The sequence below is a fragment of the Coregonus lavaretus genome (assembly GCF_964263955.1).
Source record: "Coregonus lavaretus genome assembly, chromosome: 9".
NCBI classification, from domain to species: Eukaryota; Metazoa; Chordata; class Actinopteri; order Salmoniformes; family Salmonidae; genus Coregonus; species Coregonus lavaretus.
The window spans coordinates 20,651,997-20,678,687 of record NC_139996.1 but is presented as its reverse complement, the minus strand read 5'-3'; the positions used below and the strand labels follow the sequence as shown (position 1 = coordinate 20,678,687).

General features: G+C 43.4%; 1 protein-coding gene across 1 annotated transcript; it reads left to right on the top strand.

Moving 5' to 3' along the window:
• Nucleotides 1-5,400: 5,400 nt before the first annotated feature.
• LOC311135035 (ammonium transporter Rh type C 1-like) lies at nucleotides 5,401-26,614 on the top strand (the record flags this gene model as incomplete). The annotated part of the gene is made up of 11 exons (XM_084168894.1): nucleotides 5,401-5,623; nucleotides 12,494-12,686; nucleotides 21,588-21,738; nucleotides 23,070-23,217; nucleotides 23,310-23,476; nucleotides 23,638-23,775; nucleotides 23,959-24,095; nucleotides 24,357-24,481; nucleotides 24,683-24,756; nucleotides 25,166-25,233; nucleotides 25,880-26,614. The coding sequence occupies 11 exons, from the start codon at nucleotides 5,401-5,403 to the stop codon at nucleotides 25,923-25,925; spliced, it is 1,470 nt and encodes a 489-aa protein (XP_084025020.1). The 3' UTR covers nucleotides 25,926-26,614.
• Nucleotides 26,615-26,691: the final 77 nt, after the last annotated feature.

Genomic DNA, 26,691 nt, shown 5'->3' with positions numbered 1-26,691 from the left:
GTTTATCTGCAAACCTGACAATGGTTGCCAGGGCAAAGGGATCTACATCACCCGTCATCCCCGGGATATCAACCCTGAGGAGAACATAATTTGCCAGAACTACATCTCCAAGATAACCATGCCAAGACATGCAAGACATGGCTACCTGCTCATCCATATGAACTGCGCTGCTGATTGGGCAGTCAGTGGAGTGTGATTCGATTACTGTATATGCAGTGAAGGTGGTTGATGTGTAGGAAATAGGAATATACTGTATGTCAAATCATTGAGGGTTATGTCCTTTTCAGTGCTACATGGAAGTGTGTATTAGTCAACTGGTTTATTTGAAACTCTGTCACATTTGTTTTTGTATATAAGCTATACTCTTCATATAACTGATGCTGTAATTTTTAAAAGTGACAATTTTTTTATCCTTTCAGTCGGGTGTTGATGTCTGTTGACTGTGTTTTGTGGTTGGTGTCTATTACAGCCCTTCGTCTTGAAGTTAAGTTTGACCTCCGCCTGTATGTGCTGGTGACATCATGTGACCCACTGAGGATCTTCTTGTACAACAAGGGACTCATGCGCTTTGCCACCACCAAGTACATGCATCCTCACACAAACAACCTGGTAATAGCACTATCACCCACCACCAACAACATGCATAAAAAAATACCCATAAGATATAGGAAGCGATCAAACTCTTCCTGGTTTTTCCTGCAAATTCTTGTTTCAAGGATGACGTCTACATGCATCTCACCAACTATGCCGTCAACAAGCACAACAACTTTGACCGTGATATAGAGACAGGCAGTAAAAGGTAATCTGATCTCACAAAGTAAGGTTAGCTGTGCCGTCCTATGTGCTCTAGTTAAAGGAGGAAAACGCAACTCCAGTCCTCGAAGGCCACAGTTTTTTCTGTCTTCGTAATTTGGTGTATTAGTGTTATTGACTGGTTAGAGCTTTCACACACCTGTTTACACAGGACTGAGTCAGTCTCTGCTTTTTAAAGGCAAGGTGGAAAACCATCAGACACTGTGACCCTCGAGGACAAGGGCTGGGCACCCCTGAGTTGAAGTGATATTTCACCTGTTTGAACTTTCAGTTTATTAAGTGAAATATCCCTTGAAAGTGTCTGCTGTCCCAAACTCTTTTGACCCAGGAAGCTGTCAACCTTCCGGTCGTGGCTAGACCAGCACGATTACGACAGCAGTATGGTATGGAGGACGTGGTCATTAAGACTCTGATTGCTGCCCAGCCGACCCTGAGGCAGAACTACCTCATAGGCTTCCCCAGCCAGCTGGGGCCCAGATCCTGCTTTGAGATCCTGGGCTTTGACATCCTGCTAGATGCCAAGCTCAAGCCCTGGCTCCTGGAGGTGGGTGGTGGGTGGTGTTATGCATGGATCCCACTTCTGCCATCAATTGTGGGTTTGTTAGGAAAGACACAAGATTCATGAGTACGGTTAAGCCATGCTGTATTATCATCATGAGGATACATCGTGCTTGTGCTAAGGAGAATTACTGTGCACTATTTTCAAGATCAATCTTTATTTCTAATCAATTAATTGACTCAGCTAAGAATTGAGCCAATCCTGTTTATTCTACTCTATGCTGACCCCACACACTCCACCCCCTGCAGGTGAACCACTCCCCCAGCTTCGCCACAGACTCCCAGCTGGACTGGGAGGTGAAAGAGGCACTGCTGACCGACGCTCTGACCTTGCTAAACCTGGGGGCCATCGATCACAGGAGGATTCTGGAGGAGGACAAACGCATGACCAAGGAACGCCTCCTGCAGAAGCACCAGCCCTGCCCCAAGGCACAGTTAGTTCACCGCCTCATTCAACCAGTATGACTGAAGTGATGTTTTTGATTAACATTCTGAATCCTAATGTGTAAGTGTGACACAGACTTGTGTGTAAATGATTGAAAATTGAAGATTTGTGGAACAAGTTGAGTTTTTGGATCTCAGATTAGAATTCTGCATAATATAATTTATTTGATCTTTGGTATGTGTTTTCACCAAAAGGGGGCAGCCTTGTATTATGTATTCAACTGGGACCAGACCATTATACTATGTCCTAACCAAAGCCTGGTTGAACTTTTGTAAGTATCATTAATCCCACAGGAGGAAGCAGTTGCTCAACAGCCAGGCATCATGGATGGCTGAGCTTGAGAGGTATGAGCAGGAGCACTGTGGTGGCTTCTTCAGAATCTACCCCAGAGACGACTCCAACAAGTATGACAAGTTCCTCCAGCAGTCTGGGCCACTCTGCCAGGAGACCTTGGGCTCCAAAGCCAGGAAGGAGTGTGCCAGGTAGGCCTCTGAGTAAAGGGACACACCAATGTAGAGAGAGGAATGAGACAAATGTAGGCATTGGACTGGTATCCTTGTAGTGGACGAAGACAATAAAGAAAATAAAGACATATATTAGCATAGTGACTCTCTCCCGATGCACCATCCCTCTATTCTTTGTGTGAAGTTTTGTTCTTTAGCCTGATTTGTTCCATATGCATCTGCTGTAGCCAACTTCTTTAATAAGCAGAAAGAAGACACCTAGACTATTTGTAGTCTGTCTGTCCGTCCGTCTGTCTGTCAGGAAGATGTTGAGGGAGATGCAGATGAAGGAGGAGCTGGGCGGGCGCATGCGTTTGCCGGGGAAATGGTGGTGCTTCGGCGAGGGTCGAGGCCGGCAGTGGGAGTCGCCGGGTGAGAGAGGCAGCAGCCACAGAACAGTTGACAAACATGAGGTGGGTCCTGGGGTAGGATGAAGCAACTCCCTTTGAGTTAGCATCAGTAATAGCATTAGTTAGGATTAGCATTAGTTAGTGTTAGCGGTTAATGAATGATGTGTATTTACCTTTTCCTTCGTCCCACAGTGCCAGGTTGTGGTATGGGACTCGAGTCGGCCAGGGCTGATCGTGGAGGATGAGGAGCTGGAGCGTCAGCGGGGCCTGGAGCAGAGGGAGAGCCTGCTCATAGCCCTGGGAGGGGTGGACATGGTCTACAGCTTCCTGCAGCCCGGGGTCACCCGCAGCCACAGCGTGTTCAAGAGGGTCCCCTTCCCCCATGGCCATGGAGGGGTATGTACGGACAAGTCCAAGCACCAGAGATACTGTAGTCGTTGCAGACTATGATTCAGAACTGAGTGTTTTGATTTTAGTCCTGATCAGAAGTCACCTTTGCACTACTTAGGAAGTCAATACATGGAATGCTAGTAGAATTAGTTATCAAATCCACATACAATTGAATATATGTGTGAACTGTATGTCGCATTGGATAAAATATCAACAAAATGACCGTATTGTGCTTTTCCTCAAGGAATCTCTGGTCAGTAAGCTGTCCCATCCCATCAGAAAGGCAGCGCTGGCTCTCCCTCCCCCACTCAGCCAGGCAGGAGGCAGTGTTGTGTGGCTACGCTAAACCCTACCACAGACGTCCACGCTGCACCAAAAGCCCCAAGGCCAGATTACTGTCTGTACGGGTGATCAAACTGGGCCTGCCCGCACACACGTGGAGAGAAGTTGCTGCAGCCGTGAACTGCTGCGTAAGATTACTCACATAATAATAATAATAATAATATATAGTAATTTAGCAAGCTGTCTTACCCAAAGAGACCCATGGTTGACATCTATCAGTCAGACATTGTTTGGTGGGAGTGGATTGGGTGGTGAATTTTACAAACATAAAGTGAATTACTATGTATTGACTACAGTTGGAATGGAACTACAGTTGGTCACGTTTACTGTGTCTTCTCACTCCCCCAGATAGTTGTGCTGGAAGCTGGCACAACCGGACTGCGCTGCCTGGGGATGTGAGGCATGATGCACAGGGATTACAGCGTGGAGATGCAGAGGCACTGTTCTCTGACCCACTGTCTGTCCTGTCCGGGGGGCCTACAAGGCAGGGTGGAGGTGGGCCCCATGCCTGCCAGCTCCACCCCTAGCACAGAACAGACCCTCCCTTACCTGGGGCCATGGTTGGAGGAACTGGAGGGGCACTTCAAAAGGTACCCTTCCCCTCACTTAACTCATTGTGCACTTACTAGATGGCAGGCTGACAGGTGTGTTCAGTTTTGTTATCCATATATAAAAGTCCCCTGTAGCTCAGTTGGTAGAGCATGGCGCTTGCAACGCCAGGGTTGTGGGTTTGTTTCCCACTGGGGGCCAGTATGAAAATGTATGCACTCACTAACTGTAAGTAGCTCTGGATAAGAGCGTCTGCTAAATGACTAAAATGTCAAATAAAAGACTATCTAAGCCTAGTTAGGCTGTACATTAGTCATGGAAGGAGCTTATGGGGCTTTGTTATGCAAGAACAACAGTCTCACCCTACACACACACACCCCTTAGTGATAGTAGTATAACTACTTAGTTAGGGTTCATCATGTATCACACACAGGAGATTAAAAACATGTTGAATCATTTTTGTCTTTTTCTTGTCTTGTCTTGTCTTGTCCTGCCGGTTTGACTGACTGAGAGGAGTTGTGTGACTTTCAACTCAGGTTGTTACAGGATGTGACCTTTCTCCAGGACCATTAACTAAGTAAATCCTGTCTTGCATCTTTCGAATACCTCAGGGGGTTTCCATGTGTTTGATGCCATTCCATTCGCTCATTATTATGAACATTGGACAGTGTTAAAGCTGTTTTATGTTATTGTAAACACTTAAAATAAAAAGATTATGGTTAGGGAGTTCAGGACTATCTTATTTGTATTTAGGACATGCCAATGCCAATGCCAACCTTGATGCTGGCTGTATGCTGTGCAGACCTGCAGAAGTGCAGGCTCCTGCCTGACTGCCCCGCTGTCATTGCCCCCATTTTGTTCTAATGACAGCAAACAAATTCTAATGACAGCAAACAAATATTACCTGGTCACCCAGGGGCAACTGGGAAATGTGAGGTGTGCACTGGGCCCTATTTTGTTTAATGGAACTCTATTTTATTTTATTCTACATAATCTTTTGTTGCTTTTCCTTATACTGTATGACAAACTGACAAAACTGTGTAGAATCACTGACGTGAAAGAACTGTGTAGTTGAGATTCATAGATATATTATGGTCTATGGTGAGAGTATTGTCATGGCAACATGATTCAAATCTGTCCATTCTTTTCCTTAGTGATTATGTAGGAGAGGAGACTAGAACAGGACTCTTAGTATGTATACATTTTATGTAGTCTATTGTGATGTCCTGAAAAGAAGCTACAAGTTCACATGAGAAAAAGTTAATTCAATGCTACTTCGGGAGGGCAGGAGGTGACTCAGAAGATTCCAAGCGAAGCAGACACACCCACCATCAACACCCTCCGGGGCCCCCTAGAACTCCTGTCATCACTTACACACTACTGTATATAATATTTGCCATCTTTCTCAATACGGCACCAAAGGCAACTGGACCATTGTCACAATAACACAATGGGTTGTATACAAAGCTTCAGGCAATGCTGTGACCGGCCGAAAAACACAAATGTCCGAATTAGTCTTCCAGCAGTGTGTTTCGTATGGCAAATTGCCATGATCATCTTATTCGGCATTTTTATCCGTTATAACAAGGAATCTGACGCACATTGGATAGAGCATAAAAAATCTGACAACATATCCAGTAACATTGAGAACGACTTCTATTTCAGATATCCAAGTAAGTGACCCAAAATGACCTGCTCTGCTGCTTTTTAATTTTGATTTATGTTTTCTTTTTAAATTGGTTTATTATTTCGATTTTATTTCACCAACCAAACATTTGTGAAATAAAATAATCCTATATATTCTAAACAAATCTTTGCCAATTTGGTTGTTTTATTCAGAAACGTTGATCCACAAATGATCACTTTTTATTGTCATATTAAGAAAATTATTAAACGCATAGGCCTATGAGCGCGAATGCTTTGCAATTCCATATGCGTACTTGAACATTATAGTTGAACATTGCATAAAATGATTAAATTAAACTTTTGTTCAGCAAGAACATGTCATGTAATAGTTGTGAAAAATATAGATTATAATAGGCCTATTTTCCAGGAATGTCGTACTAACTTTCAAAGATATGCCACATATACACAGGTGTACAGTATATTCCCAGTGGGCTTTGTCCCTCCTTCCTCAAGTTCTTCATACCCCCACCCTCTCCCAACAGGTGCATCTGCAGACTCCCTGATGCTTATATAATCTATATCATCATCTGGCGAGAATTACAAGATTAATCATAAACATCAAGGCTGTGAATGTGTGTGTTGCCTGTGTGTGTTGCCTGTGCACGCGTGTGTGTGTCTTGTTTAGCTTCAGTTCAATTAGTATAGAATCTTATTTCACCTGTTATAGAATTATGAGGGTGTGGTTGAATTTAGCTCAGTACAGCAGCTACCTGTGGTGTGAGTGTCAGTCCTATCGCATGACCATTTCTTATAGAGTGTTGGATGTCAGGTTATAAATGATTTTGCTCTCACAGTCTATTGTCCAATCAAGCATGAGATCGAGGAGTAGGTCATTTGATCTCTGAAGTCAGTATGGGGACAATCTGAACTAGGCAGGGAGTTTTCTTCAAGGGCCATATTGTTTGTCTGGTACAAATAGATGCAGTATTTGTTAACCTGATGTGATATAAGAGTGGGTAACATGTACAGATATAGGATCTTAATTTGATCACCCTGTTGCAGGGGAACTTTCCTGCAATGCAGGAAATTTAAAACTTGTACTGTATTTGAAAAAAAAATTGATGTTTTATTGTCACATACACCAGAAAGGTGCAGTGAAATGTGTTGTTTACAGGGTCAGCCATAGTAGTACAGCGCCCCTGGAGCAAATTAGGGTTAAATGCCTTGCTCAAGTACACATTGATTTTTCACCTTGTCGGCTCAGGTATTTGAGCCAGCAACCTTTCGGTTACTAGCCCACCGCTCTAACTGCTAAACCACCTGAAGCTTGTAATTTCCACATAGAACTTTGACTAGATTTTTCCTTACGAAGAATGTATCAACCACCACATAAATGTCAATTTAATTATAATCCACATAATTCACCTTTCCTGTTGCTGCAGGATTATTTTCCTGCTGTAGTAAACTGCTTTAAATTAAGATCCTACATCTGTGGTAGTATATTAGGCTGTTGTGTGTACCTTTTTTTTGGAGTAACTATGATGTTTCACAGTGCGAATGCGACATATTGTCCTCTGGAATGCATCAGACATTCATGGCTGCTCATCTTGAAAATTATACTGGCAGGTTGATGCTAGTATTTATTCATCCTGTGGATGTAGCCAAGAGTCATTTCTTGGGGCCATATGATGATTTTGATGACTTTCAAAGGATGATGAATTTCGAAGTTAGTGACAATTTGTTTTATTGTAAAAAATGTAAAATTAAGTATTTGCGTCTACCAGTAAGTTCACAGTAATGTTTTGCATCCCTTTTAACCTGTACATTATTTATACATACAGTGGGGGAAAAAAAGTATTTAGTCAAATCAAATCAAATCAAATTTTATTGGTCACATGCGCCGAATACAACAGGTGCAGACATTACAGTGAAATGCTTACTTACAGCCCTTAACCAACAGTGCATTTATTTTTAACAAAAAAAGTAAAAATAAAACAACAACTAAAAAAAAGTGTTGAGAAAAAAAAGAGCAGAAGTAAAATAAAATAACAGTAGGGAGGCTATATATATACAGCGGGGTACCGTTGCAGAGTCAATGTGCGGGGGCACCGGCTAGTTGAGGTAGTTGAGGTAATATGTACATGTGGGTAGAGTTAAAGTGACTATGCATAAATAATTAACAGAGTAGCAGCAGCGTAAAAAGGATGGGGTGGGGGGGCAGTGCAAATAGTCCGGGTAGCCATGATTAGCTGTTCAGGAGTCTTATGGCTTGGGGGTAGAAGCTGTTGAGAAGTCTTTTGGACCTAGACTTGGCACTCCGGTACCGCTTGCCGTGCGGTAGCAGAGAGAACAGTCTATGACTAGGGTGGCTGGAGTCTTTGACAATTTTGAGGGCCTTCCTCTGACACCGCCTGGTATAGAGGTCCTGGATGGCAGGAAGCTTGGCCCCAGTGATGTACTGGGCCGTACGCACTACCCTCTGTAGTGCCTTGCGGTCGGAGGCCAAGCAGTTGCCATACCAGGCGGTGATGCAACCAGTCAGGATGCTCTCGATGGTGCAGCTGTAGAATGTTTTGAGGATCTGAGGACCCATGCCAAATCTTTTCAGTCTCCTGAGGGGGAATAGGCTTTGTCGTGCCCTCTTCACGACTGTCTTGGTGTGTTTGGACCATGATAGTTCGTTGGTGATGTGGACACCAAGGAACTTGAAGCTCTCAACCTGTTCCACTACAGCCCCGTCGATGAGAATGGGGGCGTGCTCAGTCCTCTTTTTTTCCCAGTAGTCCACAATCATCTCCTTTGTCTTGGTCACGTTGAGGGAGAGGTTGTTGTCCTGGCACCACACGGCCAGGTCTCTGACCTCCTCCCTATAGGCTGTCTCATCGTTGTCGGTGATCAGGCCTACCACTGTTGTGTCGTCGGTAAACTTAATGATGGTGTTGGAGTCGTGCCTGGCCATGCAGTCATGGGTGAACAGAGAGTACAGGAGGGGACTGAGCACGCACCCCTGAGGGGCCCCCGTGTTGAGGATCAGTGTGGCAGATGTGTTGTTACCTACCCTTACCACCTGGGGGCGGCCCGTCAGGAAGTCCAGGATCCAGTTGCAGAGGGAGGTCAGCCACCAATTGTGCAAGTTCTCCCACTTAAAAAGATGAGAGAGGCCTGTAATTTTCATCATAGGTACACGTCAACTATGACAGACAAAATGAGAAAATAAAATCCAGAAAATCACATTGTAGGATTTTTAATGAATTTATTTGCAAATTATGGTGGCAAATAAGTATTTGGTCAATAACAAAAGTTTCTCAATACTTTGTTATATACCCTTTGTTGGCAATGACACAGGTCAAACGTTTTCTGTACGTCTTCACAAGGTTTTCACACACTGGAGCCTCTTAAAGAAGAAGTTACAGGTCTGTGAGAGCCAGAAATCTTGCTTGTTTGTAGGTGACCAAATACTTATTTTCCACCATAATTTGCAAATAAATTCATTAAAAATCCTACAATGTGATTTTCTGGATTTTTTTTCTCTCAATTTGTCTGTCATAGTTGACGTGTACCTATGATGAAAATTACAGGCCTCTCTCATCTTTTTAAGTGGGAGAACTTGCACAATTGGTGGCTGACTAAATACTTTTTCCCCCACTGTATATGTTTATATTGGCCTCTGTACATCACCTTCTATGTCTTAGTCTGTATATTGTGTCTATGCCCTTGAGAATGCTCATGTTTTTCATTTTGAACATTGTAGAACTGTCATGTGGGTATCTCAAGAAACTTGATCTTGAGTTTCGGTATGGTACGTTCTAGTTGAGCCCTCAAGGATATTGCATGGTTGGATGTACACACTGTAAATATGGGGCTTCCAGCATGGACAGAACCCAAAACTTCCATGTCAACAGCTTTCTACTCATACTATCGGTATCTATGCGGTTATTTATGTATACTGTAGGTATCTACTGTACACAGTTAGTAACACAGAGATGTCCTTGAACCATGTTTGCATAATTTTCACTCTCTACCTTTCCACTATCCCCCAGTTCACCCTCACTCTCTCACACGCCATGTTGTGAAACAGGGATTCTTGAAAGACGGGACAATCCCAACTTTTCTTTCAGAAATATTATTCTTAATAATAACATTTGAAATATATATTCATATAGATCAAAGTATCAGCTATCACACCATGTAAAGGAATTACCTCCTAATTTAAAACCTTTTTTAATAAAATGCACCTACTGTCACTGCATTTATGTCAACTCTGTCAGAGGAATTTCATTGTTATATTTATTGTCCAACAAGTGGTTAAAGGCCTTAATTGTTTCATTCTAACATTAGATTATTCAAAAATATTTTTGTTTTGTTTCATTGCTCCAAGGCTAATTTAATTAGCATTTTGGCATGCTTTTCTAGATTGAGAACATACAGTGGGGAAAAAAAGTATTTAGTCAGCCACCAATTGTGCAAGTTCTCCCACTTAAAAAGATGAGAGAGGCCTGTAATTTTCATCATAGGTACACGTCAACTATGACAGACAAATTGAGAATTTTTTTCTCCAGAAAATCACATTGTAGGATTTTTAATGAATTTATTTGCAAATTATGGTGGAAAATAAGTATTTGTCACCTACAAACAAGCAAGATTTCTGGCTCTCACAGACCTGTAACTTCTTCTTTAAGAGGATCCTCTGTCCTCCACTCGTTACCTGTATTAATGGCACCTGTTTGAACTTGTTATCAGTATAAAAGACACCTGTCCACAACCTCAAACAGTCACACTCCAAACTCCACTATGGCCAAGACCAAAGAGCTGTCAAAGGACACCAGAAACAAAATTGTAAACCTGCACCAGGCTGGGAAGACTGAATCTGCAATAGGTAAGCAGCTTGGTTTGAAGAAATCAACTGTGGGAGCAATTATTAGGAAATGGAAGACATACAAGACCACTGATAATCTCCCTTGATCTGGGGCTCCACGCAAGATCTCACCCTGTGGGGTCAAAATAATCACAAGAACGGTGAGCAAAAATCCCAGAACCACACGGGGGGACCTAGTGAATGACCTGCAGAGAGCTGGGACCAAAGTAACAAAGCCTACCATCAGTAACACACTACGCCGCCAGGGACTCAAATCCTGCAGTGCCAGACGTGTCCCCCTGCTTAAGCCAGTACATGTTCAGGCCCATCTGAAGTTTGATAGAGTGCATTTGGATGATCCAGAAGATGATTGGGAGAATGTCATATGGTCAGATGAAACCAAAATATAACTTTTTGGTAAAAACTCAACTCGTCGTGTTTGGAGGACAAAGAATGCTGAGTTGCATCCAAAGAACACCATACCTACTGTGAAGCATGGGGGTGGAAACATCATGCTTTGGGGCTGTCCTTCTGCAAAGGGACCAGGACGACTGATCCGTGTAAAGGAAAGAATGAATGGGGCCATGTATCGTGAGATTTTGAGTGAAAACCTCCTTCCATCAGCAAGGGCATTGAAGATGAAACGTGGCTGGGTCTTTCAGCATGACAATGATCCCAAACACACCGCCCGGGCAACGAAGGAGTGGCTTCGTAAGAAGCATTTCAAGGTCCTGGAGTGGCCTAGCCAGTCTCCAGATCACAACCCCATAGAAAATCTTTGGAGGGAGTTGAAAGTCCGTGTTACCCAGTGACAGCCCCATAACATCACTGCTCTAGAAGAGATCTGCATGCAGGAATAGGCCAAAATACCAGCAACAGTGTGTGAAAACCTTGTGAAGACTTACAGAAAACGTTTGACCTGTGTCATTGCCAACAAAGGGTATATAACAAAGTATTGAGAAACTTTTGTTATTGACCAAATACTTATTTTCCACCATCATTTGCAAATAAATTCATTAAAAATCCTACAATGTGATTTTCTGGATTTTTATTTCTCATTTTGTCTGTCATAGTTGACGTGTACCTATGATGAAAATTACAGGCCTCTCTCGTCTTTTTAAGTGGGAGAACTTGCACAATTGGTGGCTGACAAAATACTTTTTTTCCCCACCGTAGAACAAGATTTATTAAGCAAATGTGATCCTTTATGTCTAGTACAGCAAATACTTCAATAGTTTAAGCATATATTGCAGGACAATGATTAACATTTTCTTTTGAATATAAAAATCGATCTTAAGGGGGTTAGCAATCAGTGACAGAGTTGACCATCCACTGATGGAGTTGACAACAATAGATACTCAAAACAGACATATTCTTGTCTCTAAAAATAAAGGTTCAATACAAACATTTGTAAAACATGGAAAATTATTCATTTAACTGTCCCCAAGAATGAACACAACCATTCTACCCGATCTTTCAGCACTCTGACGGAGTTGACATTAGACAAAAATCTGACGGAGTGTATGTTTTATAGAGTTGACAAATGCATCTTTTTCTTTTTTATTCAAGTGGTATACTACATAATTTTGTTTTTCCTCAGTTGCTTTATGACTCTAAAACCTAATTGAAATGAACATATTTGAACCAAAAATCTTATTCTATCTTACTCTATGAAGGAGATGGCGTTGACAGCTTATGGTTGTGACCATGGTGATATCAATAATGTTTGTTTAAATATATCAAAAGTAGAGAACTTTTCAGACCATGAGTGGTCTTGTTGCACTACATTTAATCAGGAGCTGAAGAAGGGAAATCATATGAGAGTGTAAAGTTACTCATCAGACATTTTGCTATATAGTTTCCACAGGGGATGGATAGCTATGTTTGATCAAAAACACATCAAAGTCATTTTCATGTCAAGTTCATTGCCTTGGTAGAACTTGGAGTAATATGGAACTGACTCCAACTGACCCTCTCATTTCCCTAACAGTATTTATCTGCACCTTTTACCCTTCCCTACCTCTCCCCCCACCCACTACCCCTCGCCCTCTTTCTCCCCCAGGTTTCCAGGATGTCCATGTGATGATCTTTGTGGGCTTCGGTTTCCTCATGACCTTCCTGAAGCGCTACAGTTTCGGTGCTGTGGGCTTCAACTTCCTCATCGCCGGCTTCGGCCTTCAGTGGGCACTTCTGATGCAGGGCTGGTTCCACTCTCTGGACCCCATGGACGGCAAGATCAAGATCGGCGTGGAGAGGTTAGAGTCCATCGGTTTTGGTCTAACAGCGTTAAACTTGTTCCCTTGGATCTTCTGTCTTTTGTGACTAATGAGATCAGTGAATATGCTGGTGTCGTATTTGATAGGTGAAAGTGATGTGGGTTTAAAAAAAGTTATATAGTCCTAGTTAAAGCATCCCCTCCTTTCACCACCGTGGTCACCTGGAAAGACGATAGTGAATATTGTATGGATTTATAAAAGGATTTTCACTAGGACTCAAAGCACTTTACATTGTAATGTAAATAACATAAACAAACTCACCCCATCCAACAATGTATATGTCACGATCGTCAAGCATAGAGGAGGACCAAGGCGCAGCGTTTGCAAAATACATCTCTTTATATTGGAAGAGAGAAAAACACGAAACCGAACACTATCCAAAACTTACAAAACAACAAACGACCGTGAAGCTAAATAACATAAGTGCACAGACAAGCAACAAACGTTCAACATAGACAATTACCCACAAACATATGATGCCCATGGCTGCCTTAAATATGGCTCCCAATTAGAGACAATAAACCACAGCTGTCTCCAATTGAGAACCAATCTAGGCAGCCATCAACATACAAACACCTAGACAAGACACTACCCCATAAACTTACAAACCCCTAGACAAACCAAAACACATACTTCACCATGTCACACCCTGACCTAACTAAAATATAAATGAAACAAAGATAACTAAGGCCAGGATGTGACATAACCCCCCCCTTAAGGTGCGAACTCCGGGCGCACCAGCATAAAGTCTAGGGGAGGGTCTGGGTGGGCGTCTGTCCACGGTGGCGGCTCTGGCACTGGTCGTGGTCCCCACCCCACCATAGTCACTACCCGCTTACGTAGCCTCCTCCAAATGACCACCCTCCAACTTAACCCACCTGGATTAAGGGGCAGCACCGGACTAAGAGGCAGCACCGGACTAAGGGGCAGCACCGGACTAAGGGGCAGCACCAGGATAAGGGGCAGCACCAGGATAAGGGGCAGCACCGGACTAAGGGGCAGCACCGGACTAAGGGGCAGCACCGGACTCAATGGCGGATCCTGGCTGGACGGCTCTGGCGGATCCTGGCTGGACGGCTCTGGCGGATCCTGGCTGGACGGCTCATGGCTGGCTGACGGATCTGGCTGCTCATGGCTGGCTGACGGATCTGGCTGCTCATGGCTGGCTGACGGATCTGGCTGCTCATGGCTGGCCGACGGATCTGGCTGCTCATGGCTGGCTGAACGCTCTGGCTGATCCTGTCTGGCGGAAGGCTCTGGCTGATCCTGTCTGGCGGAAGGCTCTGGCTGATCCTGTCTGGCGGAAGGCTCTAGCGGCTCCTGTCTGGCGGACGGCTCTAAAGGCTCATGGCAGACGGGCGGCTTAGCAGGCTCAGTACAGACGGGCAGTGCAGGCGCCGTTAGGCAGACGGCAGACTCTGGCCGGCCGAGACGCACATAAGGCCTAGTGCGTGGTGCCGGAACTGGAGGTACCGGGCTGAGGACACGCATCTCAGGTCTAGTGCGGGGAGAAGGAACAGGGCATGCTGGACCCTGGGGACGCACATAAGGCCTAGTGCGTGGTGCCGGAACTGGTGGTCCCGGGCTGAGGACACGCATCTCAGGGCTAGTGCGGGGAGCAGGAACAGGGCATGCTGGACCCTGGGGACGCACATAAGGCCTAGTGCGTGGTGCCGGAACTGGTGGTCCCGGGCTGAGGACACGCATCTCAGGGCTAGTGCGGGGAGCAGGAACAGGCCGGGCTGGGCTGGCGAAGCACACCGTAGGCCTTGTGCGAGAGGCAGGAACAGGTCGGACCGGGCTGGAGACGCGCACCGTCCATTTGGTGCGAGGGGCCGTACCAGGCCGGACCGTACTGGGGACACACACCACTGGCTCTACCCCGGGAACTGGAACGGGCCGGACCGGACTGGCAACACACCCCAGTACCTCTCGCCGTGCCTCCAAACCTCCTTTCCCTACTTTGACCAGTAGCCCCCGTAACCTGGTGGCCTTTTGAATTCGCCCCTTCTCTGCCTCCGTCAGCCCCGTCGTCCATGCCCTGTGCCCCCCCCTAAAAAATTATTGGGGGTGCCTCTCGTCCCTCCGACGCTGCTCCCACATCCAGGCTGCCGATTCCTGAACCCGCTGCTTGGTCCTTTGGTGGTGGGTAATTCTGTCACGATCGTCCAAGGAAGCGGACCAAGGCGCAGCGTTTGCAAAATACATCTCTTTATATTGGAAGAGAGAAAAACACGAAACCGAACACTATCCAAAACTTACAAAACAACAAACGACCGTGAAGCTAAATAACGTAAGTGCACAGACAAGCAACAAACGTTCAACATAGACAATTACCCACAAACATATGATGCCCATGGCTGCCTTAAATATGGCTCCCAATTAGAGACAATAAACCACAGCTGTCTCCAATTGAGAACCAATCTAGGCAGCCATCAACATACAAACACCTAGACAAGACACTACCCCATAAACTTACAAACCCCTAGACAAACCAAAACACATACTTCACCATGTCACACCCTGACCTAACTAAAATATAAATGAAACAAAGATAACTAAGGCCAGGATGTGACAGTATAGAGCCCTTCTGGCTGACCATTCACTGACTATAATTAGGACAGATCAAATAATAATATAATAATATGCCATTTAGCAGACGCTTTTATCCAAAGCGACTTACAGTCATGTGTGCATACATTTTTTACGTATGGGTGGTCCCGGGGATCGAACGCACTACCCTGGCGTTACAAGCACCATGCTCTACCAATTGAGCAACAGAGGCAAATTGTGGCAAATTTTATTTGCCACATGCGCCGAATACAACATGTGTAGACCTTCCAGTGAAATGGTTACTTACAAGCCCTTAACCAACAATGCAGTTTTAAGAAAAAAAGTGTTAAGTAAAAAATAGATAAGTAACAAATAAAAAAGGAACAGCTGATACTCTCATGCATGCTTCAGTGTTGCTTGCCTCGAAGCGAGCATAGAAGTGATTTAGCTCGTCTGGTAGGCTCGTGTCACTGGGCAGCTCGCGGCTGTGCTTCCCTTTGTAGTCAGTAATAGTTTGCAAGCCACATCCGACGAGTGTCGGAGCCGGTGTAGTACGATTCAATCTTAGTCCTGTATTGACTCTTTGCCTGTTTGATGGTTCGTCGGAGGGCATAGCGGGATTTCTTATAAGCGTCCGGGTTAGAGTCCCGCTCCTTGAAAGCGGCAGCTCTACCCTTTAGCTCAGTGCGGATGTTGCCTGTAATCCATGGCTTCTGGTTGGGGTATGTATGTACGGTCACTGTGGGGACGACATCATCGATGCACTTATTGATGAAGCCAGTGACTGATATGGTGTACTCCTCAATGCCATTGAAAGAATCCCGGAACACATTCTTTACATACAGTGGGGAGAACAAGTATTTGATACACTGCCGATTTTGCAGGTTTTCCTACTTACAAAGCATGTAGAGGTCTGTAATTTTTATCATAGGTACACTTCAACTGTGAGAGACGGAATCTAAAACAAAAATCCAGAAAATCACATTGTATGATTTTTAAGTAATTCATTTGCATTTTATTGCATGACATAAGTATTTGATACATCAGAAAAGCAGAACTTAATATTTGGTACAGAAACCTTTGTTTGCAATTACAGAGATCATACGTTTCCTGTAGGTCTTGACCAGGTTTGCACACACTGCAGCAGGGATTTTGGCCCACTCCTCCATACAGACCTTCTCCAGATCCTTCAGGTTTCGGGCTGTCGCTGGGCAATACGGACTTTCAGCTCCCTCCAAATATTTTCTATTGGGTTCAGGTCTGGAGACTGGCTAGGCCACTCCAGGACCTTGAGATGCTTCTTACGGAGCCACTCCTTAGTTGCCCTGGCTGTGTGTTTCAGGTCGTTGTCATGCTGGAAAACCCAGCCACGACCCATCTTCAATGCTCTTACTGAGGGAAGGAGGTTGTTGGCCAAGATCTCGCGATACATGGCCCCATCCATCCTCCCCTCAATACGGTGCAGTCGTCCTGTCCCCTTTGCAGAAAAGCATCCCCAAAGAATGATGTTTCCACCTCCATTCTTCACAGTTGGGATGGTGTTCTTAGGGTTGTACTCATCCTTCTTCTTCCTCCAAACACGGCGAGTGGAGTTTAGACCAAAAAGCTCTATTTTTGTCTCATCAGACCACATGACCTTCTCCCATTCCTCCTCTGGATCATCCAGATGGTCATTGGCAAACTTCAGACGGGCCTGGACATGAGAAGGGGGACCTTGCGTGCGCTGCAGGATTTTAATCCATGGCGGTGTAGTGTGTTACTAATGGTTTTCTTTGAGACTGTGGTCCCAGCTCTCTTCAGGTCATTGACCAGGTCCTGCCGTGTAGTTCTGGGCTTATCCCTCACCTTTCTCATGATCATTGATGCCCCACGAGGTGAGATCTTGCATGGAGCCCCAGACCGAGGGTGATTGACCGTCATCTTGAACTTCTTCCATTGTCTAATAATTGCGCCAACAGTTGTTCCCTTCTCACCAAGCTGCTTGCCAATTGTCCTGTAGCCCATCCCAGCCTTGTGCAGGTCTACAATTTTATCCCTGATGTCCTTACACAGCTCTTTGGTCTTGGCCATTGTGGAGAGGTTGGAGTCTGTTTAATTGAGTGTGTGGACAGGTGTCTTTTATGCAGGTAACGAGTTCAAACAGGTGCAGTTAATACAGGTAATGAGTGGAGAACAGGAGGGCTTCTTAAAGAAAAACGAACAGGTCTGTGAGAGCCAGAATTCTTACTGGTTGGTAGGTGATCAAATACATATGTCATGCAATAAAATGCAAATTAATTACTTAAAAATCATACAATGTGAATTTCTGGATTTTTGTTTTAGATTCCGTCTCTCACAGTTGAAGTAAAAAATTACAGACCTCTACATGCTTTGTAAGTAGGAAAACCTGCAAAATCGGCTGTGTATCAAATACTTGTTCTCCCCACTGTATTATGTATAACCTTATGAATGAGTCCTATGTGAATGAGTCAGTCATGCAGAACATATACCTACATCATTGAAATCAATCTATAGAAGAACATGTGTGGATGGAAATGAATCCTGCATGCATGCATGGTGGGAGTGCCAGAGAGAGCCTATCGTGACGCAAGTTGAGGAACCGGTCTGCATGTGAAAATCCCTCATATGTATCACCTGTTACTGTTGATCCTCTTGTCTTGTGAGATTTACTGTCTGTGGACACTAATGGGAGGGCAAACAAAAACACAGCACTACATGTAATCACACATTTATGATACTGCTGAAGTATTGTATAAACAGATGATACGTGTGTGTGCATGTCTGTGTGACGTGTGTGATTGTAAGCAAATGTGTGTGTACGTGTTTGTATGTGTACGCTAATAGGGAGGGAACAAGCTCCCTCACGACGCCAGGACGGCGGAGTCACTCACCACCTTCCGGAGACACTTGAAACCCCACCTCTTTAAGGAATACCTGGGATAGGATAAAGTCATCCTTCTACCCCCCCCCTTACCCCACCCCCCCAAAATAAAAAATAAATACAAAAATAAAAAATTAACATATTGTAAAGTGGTTATCCCACTAGCTATAAGGTGAATGCACCAATTTGTAAGTCGCTCTGGATATGAGCGTCTGCTAAATGACATAAATGTAAATGTAAATACCATAATAGCAGTTTGGTATCCTAGCAGAAGGGCCCAATATACAGTGGGGAAAAAAAGTATTTTGTCAGCCACCACTTAAAAAGATGAGAGAGGCCTGTAATTTTCAGCATAGGTACACGTCAACTATGACAGACAAATTGAGATTTTCTTTCTCCAGAAAATCACATTGTAGGATTTTTTATGAATTTATTTGCAAATTATGGTGGAAAATAAGTATTTGGTCACCTACAAACAAGCAAGATTTCTGGCTCTCACAGACCTGTAACTTCTTCTTTAAGAGGCTCCTCTGTCCTCCACTCGTTACCTGTATTAATGGCACCTGTTTGAACTTGTTATCAGTATAAAAGACACCTGTCCACAACCTCAAACAGTCACACTCCAAACTCCAATATGGCCAAGACCAAAGAGCTGTCAAAGGACACCAGAAACAAAAGTGTAGACCTGCACCAGGCTGGGAAGACTGAATCTGCAATAGGTAAGCAGCTTGGTTTGAAGAAATCAACTGTGGGAGCAATTATTAGGAAATGGAAGACATACAAGACCACTGATAATCTCCCTCGATCTGGTGCTCCACGCAAGATCTCACCCCGTGGGGTCAAAATGATCACAAGAACGGTGAGCAAAAATCCCAGAACCACACGGGGGGACCTAGTGAATGACCTGCAGAGAGCTGGGACCAAAGTAACAAAGCCTACCATCAGTAACACACTACGCCGCCAGGGACTCAAATCCTGCAGTGCCAGACGTGTCCCCCTGCTTAAGCCAGTACATGTCCAGGCCCGTCTGAAGTTTGCTAGAGTGCATTTGGATGATCCAGAAGAGGATTGGGAGAATGTCATATGGTCAGATGAAACCAAAATAGAACTTTTTGGTAAAAACTCAACTCGTCGTGTTTGGAGGACAAAGAATGCTGAGTTGCATCCAAAGAACACCATACCTACTGTGAAGCATGGGGGTGGAAACATCATGCTTTGGGGCTGTTTTTCTGCAAAGGGACCAGGACGACTGATCCGTGTAAAGGAAAGAATGAATGGGGCCATGTATCGTGAGATTTTGAGTGAAAACCTCCTTCCATCAGCAAGGGCATTGAAGATGAAACGTGGCTGGGTCTTTCAGCATGACAATGATCCCAAACACACCGCCCGGGCAACGAAGGAGTGGCTTCGTAAGAAGCATTTCATGGTCCTGGAGTGGCCTAGCCAGTCTCCAGATCTCAACCCCATAGAAAATCTTTGGAGGGAGTTGAAAGTCCGTGTTGCCCAGCGACAGCCCCAAAACATCACTGCTCTAGAGGAGATCTGCATGGAGGAATGGGCCAAAATACCAGCAACAGTGTGTGAAAACCTTGTGAAGACTTACAGAAAACGTTTGACCTGTGTCATTGCCAACAAAGGGTATATAACAAAGTATTGAAAAACTTTTGTTATTGACCAAATACTTATTTTCCACCATCATTTGCAAATAAATTCATAAAAATCCTACAATGTGATTTTCTGATTTTTTTTCTTCTCATTTTGTCTGTCATAGTTGACGTGTACCCATTATGAAAATTACAGGCCTCTCTCATCTTTTTAAGTGGGAGAACTTGCACAATTGGTGGCTGACTAAATACTTTTTTTCCCCACTGTAAAGTAGGATGTCAATTAAATCAGTGTTGTGAGGTAAACAGAGTTATGGTTATGTGAGATCATAGAAATACTGTGCATAGACGGGACGCAGCTCTGTATTTTGTGTGTGGTTTTATTTGTAACAAACTACTGAAGGATACAAATTGACCAAGTCAATATACTATATCATAATGTTGGAAGGGCCTTTTAATAACAAGGTTCTTAAATTATTATTCAACTATTGGCCTTTGAGGATGAAGTCATTGTCATTATTTTCTGTGACCATTTTCTAGGGACAATGATATGGGCATGCTACACTTTTAGAACATAGACACACCAATATCCCGTTATTATTTGGGATACTGTATTATTATGTTTTTGAGTTGATGCATATAAACATCATATCCTGTTTACAATAACCAGAAAAGGCTTGTATCCCGGTTATGAGAAACCCGGATAAGATGCCTGGTATATGCTGATCTTAGACAGGATACACTGGCATGTCAACACTTTATCCCCTTTAATGTTGTTTTCCGTGGTCTGTGAAGGCTCAGTTTAGCATGTAATGCGTGTTGTGTCATGATGTTTTCATCTGATTGTCAAACTAATCACTTTAAAAAGTGCGCTATACCTGCGCAGTTCGATCCACCATAATATTTCCATAATAATGTATTTTGCTGATACTCCGTACTGGACCATATAGCCTACTGGCTCAGGCTACTTTCACCCCTAATTTAGATACGTTTCTGCTTATAATTTCCAACATTTGGTAGGCCATATTTTAATTTAGGCCATTTGTCAACTACAGTTAGATACATGCAGCTTCTCTTCTGTCATAACTTGTTGCCTAGAAGACTAAATAAAGTAGTGCTCCACCAGAATAATGTCTTACATTGATAGAAGGAATGCATTAGTAATCAAGTTAATTAACACTGGTAAAGTTGTGTTTCGTTTAGGGACCGGGGAGAAAGATTGGAAAGATTGTTCCCATGCAAAATGTCCAAATGTCATCAGTTTAACCGGTTTTAAGGAAATTAAAAGCTGAGAAAACTCTAAAACACGTTTCTGATAAGACTGGGTGCATATTTTATGTGGTTGAAAGACTGTCTGCTTGCATAACAGTGACAAAGATTAACACGTTACATGTGCATTTGCATTTTCTCAAGAGATTCTTGAAAGAAATAAATCATATTTCACCACTCCTGTTCCCAAGACAAAATTAATAATTGTTGCATACTTTAAATGCATAATTCTGCAGGAGTTAATATTATATTAGGCTACATGTGAGAGGTTATAGGCCTACAGTCAGTGTCCAGATTTCAGATACTATTCGATTTAGCCCATATGCACTGAAATTAGGAATATTCTGTTTATTTCTGGATACAGGGATACTCGTGAGCGGGATATCAAAGGTGCATGTTAACAGCTTATCCCAAATAATCCCTTAAGCGGGAAATTAGCTACTATCCGGAACACTGTGCACATATAAATGTAGTCAATGACCAATTGACAAAAGACAGCACAAACGTATCTGGTACCAGGCTGACACCGACCCAGTATACATTCTAATCCTACCCTGGTTCTGTCCTTCTCAGCATGATCAATGCAGACTTCTGTGTAGCCAGCTGCCTGATAGCGTACGGGGCGGTGCTAGGCAAGGTGAGCCCAGTCCAGCTGATGGTGATGACGCTGTTCGGAGTCACTCTGTATGCTGTGGAGGAGTATATCATCCTCAGCCTCATACATGTAAGTCTTTAGTAAATAATAAAGGCTTTAATATTAAGTCTTGCATAAAACCTGCAAACATGGTTCTCAAGAATGGCCCACAGTGATGCTGTGTCATGGTACGTGCTTGTTTGATTGATAGAATGCATTTACCTTTACAATAAGATTTTATGGAATAGATGCAGATATCTATACTGAACAAAAATATAAATGCAATATGCAACAATTTCAAAGATTTTATTGAGTTACAGTTCATATAAGGAAATCAGTCAATTGAAATAAATTCATTAGGCCCTAATCTATGGATCGTGAATACAGATATGCATCTGTTGGTCACAGATACCTTAAAAATATGACATTCTCCCAATCCTCTTCTGGATCATCCAAATGCACTCTAGCAAACTTCAGACGGGCCTGGACATGTACTGGCTTAAGCAGGGGGACACGTCTGGCACTGCAGGATTTGAGTCCCTGGCGGCGTAATTAAGTAGGGGTGTGGATCAGAAAACCAGTCAGTATCTGGTGTGACTATCATTTGCCTCGTGCAGTGGGATGCATCTCCTTTGCATAGAGTTCATCAGGCTATTGATTGTGGCCTGTGGAATGTTGTCCCACTCCTCTTTAATGGCTGTGCGAAGTTGCTGGATATTGGTGGGAACTGGAACACGCTGTCGTACACGTCGATCCAGAGCATCCCAAACATGCTCAATGGGTGACATGTCTGTTGAGTATGTAGGGCATGGAAGAACTGGGACCTTTTCAGCTTCCAGAAATTGTGTACAGATCCTTGTGATATGGGGCAGTGCATTATCATGCTGAAACATGAGGTGATGGCGGCAGATGAATGGCACGACAATGGGCCTCGGGATCTCGTCACGGTATCTCTGTGCATTCAAATTGGCATCGATAAAATGTAATTGTGTTCATTGTCCATAGCTTATGCCTGTCCATACCATAACCCCACTGCCACCATGGGGCACTCTGTTCACAACGCTGACATCGTCACCCAATGTCTGGCAACAGCACTGGTGGACATTCCTGCAGTCATGCTAACTGCAGGAATGGTGCACCTGTGTAATGATCATGCTGTTTAATTAGATTTTTGATGTGCCACACCTGTCAGGTGGATGGATTATCTTGGCAAAGGAAAAATGCTCACTAACAGGGATCTAAACAAATTTGTGCACAAAATCTGAGATAAATACGCTTTTTGTGACCATGAACATTTTCTAGGATCTTTTATTTCAGCTTATGAAACATGGGACCAACACTTTACATGTTGCATTTATATTTTTGTTCAGTGTACATACGAATAAGGTGGCTGGTTTACTGTATATCATTCTACGTTACAGGCCAGGGATGCTGGTGGCTCCATGGTGATCCACACATTCGGGGCTTATTATGGTCTGTCCATCTCGTGGATGCTGTACCGGCCCAACCTGGACCAGAGCAAGCATCGGATTGGCTCTGTCTACCAATCCGACATCTTTGCCATGATCGGTGAGGCTGAGCCACAATGGTTGACACTTTTCACAATTGCCATACTCGTATTGATGAAACTGTACTACCATGGATCCATTCCTGCCCCATAGGAACCCTGTTCCTGTGGATGTTCTGGCCTAGTTTTAACTCGGCCATCTCGGACCACGGGGATGGGCAGCACCGAGCGGCCATAAACACATACCTGTCCCTGGCCGCCACTGTCCTCACCACCATAGCCATCTCCAGTCTCTCCCAGAAGACCGGCAAGCTGGACATGGTAATGTAATGGACACACATGATGTGCATTAGATATATTAGCCTGGTCCAAGATCTGATTGTGCTGTCCTGCCAACTCCTATGGTCATACCCACTAACTTTTTATCATGTACTGTATCTCCACTCAAGCTATTGGCCAACTCTTTTGTTCCTGTGTTTCAGGTTCACATCCAGAATTCCACGCTGGCCGGGGGCGTTGCCGTGGGAACGGCAGCAGAGTTCATGCTAATGCCTTATGGGTCTCTGATCGTAGGGTTCTGCTGTGGCATAATCTCCACCCTTGGCTATATTTATATCACGGTAATGTAGAATATGGAGTCACATCAGTTTTATTCATGAGTTTTCGATCTGCAACATTTCACAAAATGTGCTTACTGAATGCAGTGAAGGCTAGTACAGTAGTGACAAGTAAGTTGCTTATGACTAGGCGACTCCTATTTGATTAGTGGGCATGTAGCTAGCTATGTGTCTCTGTCCCCTCAGCCGTTCATGGAGAAGTATCTGAAGATCCATGACACGTGTGGCATCCACAACCTCCACGCCATGCCTGGGGTCATAGGGGGCATCGTGGGCGCCATCACTGCTGCAGCCGCCAGTGAAGGGGTCTATGGCAAGGAGGGGTGAGTTCACAGGTTACAACCGTATGCCCAACCAATGGCCTGTTATTATTTCAATCTGCACCAGTTTTAGGCCTAATTGGCAGCTTTAACGTGATGAACTCATCTAATGTCATTATTATGCACATGTAGTAGTGGCACAGCAGCTGGGCAACAAGAATACTGCGGCAATAAAAAGAAAGTCTGCTCAGTTGTTGCCGCTTCCAAATGTGATATTTTCCTTTGACTTACTGATGTAGAGTAACAATCTTGTTTTTTAAATAGGTTGATAAACACGTTTGACTTTACGGGGGAATGGAAAGACATGGTGCCGACCCGGCAGGGAGGACACCAGGCAGCAGGGCTCTGTGTTGCCCTCTGCTTTGGAATCGGAGGAGGAATCATTGTTGGTGAGAGTTGGACACAACTTAATGGTGTCCCGATTAGGTTGAGTGTGTCTGTGTTTGCATGCATGTTTTCATGAGAAGAGGTTACAAGATAGCTGCCAAGTTATTGTGGTATTGTAGTATTTTTTGGCTGTGGTGGTGTATTTGAATAATTGCTACATGTACTCAATGTTGGTGAGATGAGGATGTTGTGTTTGTCCCCAGGCTGTATCCTGAGGTTACCTATCTGGGGGGATGCTCCTGATAACAACTGCTTTGATGATGAGATCTACTGGGAGGTGAGATACTGAACTAAACCATTAGTCTAACTAGCATGAAGACAGTGAAGCCATTTTGGAGCTATTTTTCTGAAGGTGATTTCTTTTTTTTCAGTAATATTTTACTCCTTTTATTTTTATTGATTTGTGTCATTGTTAAAGGGAAGTGTATGTTTTTGTCACCCCTGTCAACTAAAAAACAGTGTTTCCCTCATACTGTCACGTCCTACATGGAATGGTCAATACCAGTGTTTAGTTATTAACTTGTATCCAGTCCAAGGAGGGTTGATATTGTTATGTCTAAATGGTCTTTGGTTTGAAGTGGCTGAGGAAGGATATGGCAGTGGAAACTATGATTAACTCTTCTTTTACATGCTGTTGGAAGCTCTAATAAAAATGTTTCTATGATGATGATGATTTCTGCCACCAGTTACCTGAGGATGAAGAGAACAATCCACCTACCGTGGAGTACAACAACCACATGCGGAACAAGGCCGTGTAAGTATCAGATTTGTGCAACAGTGTGATCATGGAGATTGGATTGTAAGGCTTTCATATCTTACAACTCATGGTAAGACATGAGAACTGCTTTGGTTCTCATAAGATGTGTTATGTCAAATATCCTCAAGATGGTAGCAGACCACTGTGCTATATGCAGTGTATGCCCTCCACTAGTGCAAACAATCCATGTTTGGGTCTACACAATACGGAGACGATTGCCTCAAATGAGTGGAGATAGCATTGCACCATCACCCCCTTGCCCAGGTCCGAGCAATTCTACACATTTTGCCATGGGAAAGATAATTTGTTTTGATGTTTTAAAGATACATTCCTGTAATTTTTTCCTGTAAATTTTCAATTTAGGAGGTATCTGTCTATTTGATGTAAAACAATATAGAAAAAGAACAGGAAACTACTTTTAATTCCATTTAAGTGAAGCAATTTGAAAATAAAAAGAGTGTACTGGTCAGAATTTATGAATAAACTGGCTGGCTGAGGCCTTGACATGATGAAACCATGTTGGAGAAGCTGTGTAGCCTATATATTTACTTGAATTTGATGGTTGCTGTTTAAATATGTGTTTAGGGGCTGTATCAGTTTCACACAAAGATTGTAACCTTAATGTAACCTTTGTCATTTACAGAACAGAATCAAATTTATCTTTGGAACGGAGTCAGAACTTACACTAGGGCCTGATGTCATCTCCCCCCTACACTTTCAACTGATGGTCTATCCTACACTGACTCCTGCTAGACAGAAATCAGTCATCTCCTCTTCACCATTCTGTATACTGTCCTGTTCATGGAATTAATAGTACATTTGTACTACTTTAGATGGAATCACAACAACAACTTCCTAAGAAACACTGATACTTGTTATCTTTAATGAAATCACATTGGAAAATAATAAAATACAAATAAATGGTGGCATGTTTTAAAAATAATGGTGGCATGTTTTATCACCAGTCAGGCATATGTCGAATCACAAGCAGACGCTTAATCATTCATATGAACTGTAAAATAGGCTACTGTATGTGACTGTACACAATGTCTTTACACAGCCCACACCTCCAATGATGCTGGTGCTAGAATAATTATTGTAGTAATCAGAATTTGTGGAGATTCTGTCGTTTCTGGCAGGTATACTGTATGCCATGTTTTGTTTGTTTGTTTATGTTTTTTTAGGTCCAGTTGCTGGGGCGTTTCATTGGGGGGCCAAGGGGGGACCAAGAACCGTTCATGAGTGGCAATGGGAAATCAGCAAATTGTATCACAAATAGTGTTGAAAATTGGCTTAAACTGTGATGTATTGAATAACTGTTTCAAATTGTAATTTTTGTCTGCCCTAATCTATTTAAATAAATTAAACAATAATTAACAAAAAAACTTTACTTGTCTTTTTCAACTAGCACTGAATTTGCTGATAATTACTTTATAATTATAATATTTTTTTAAA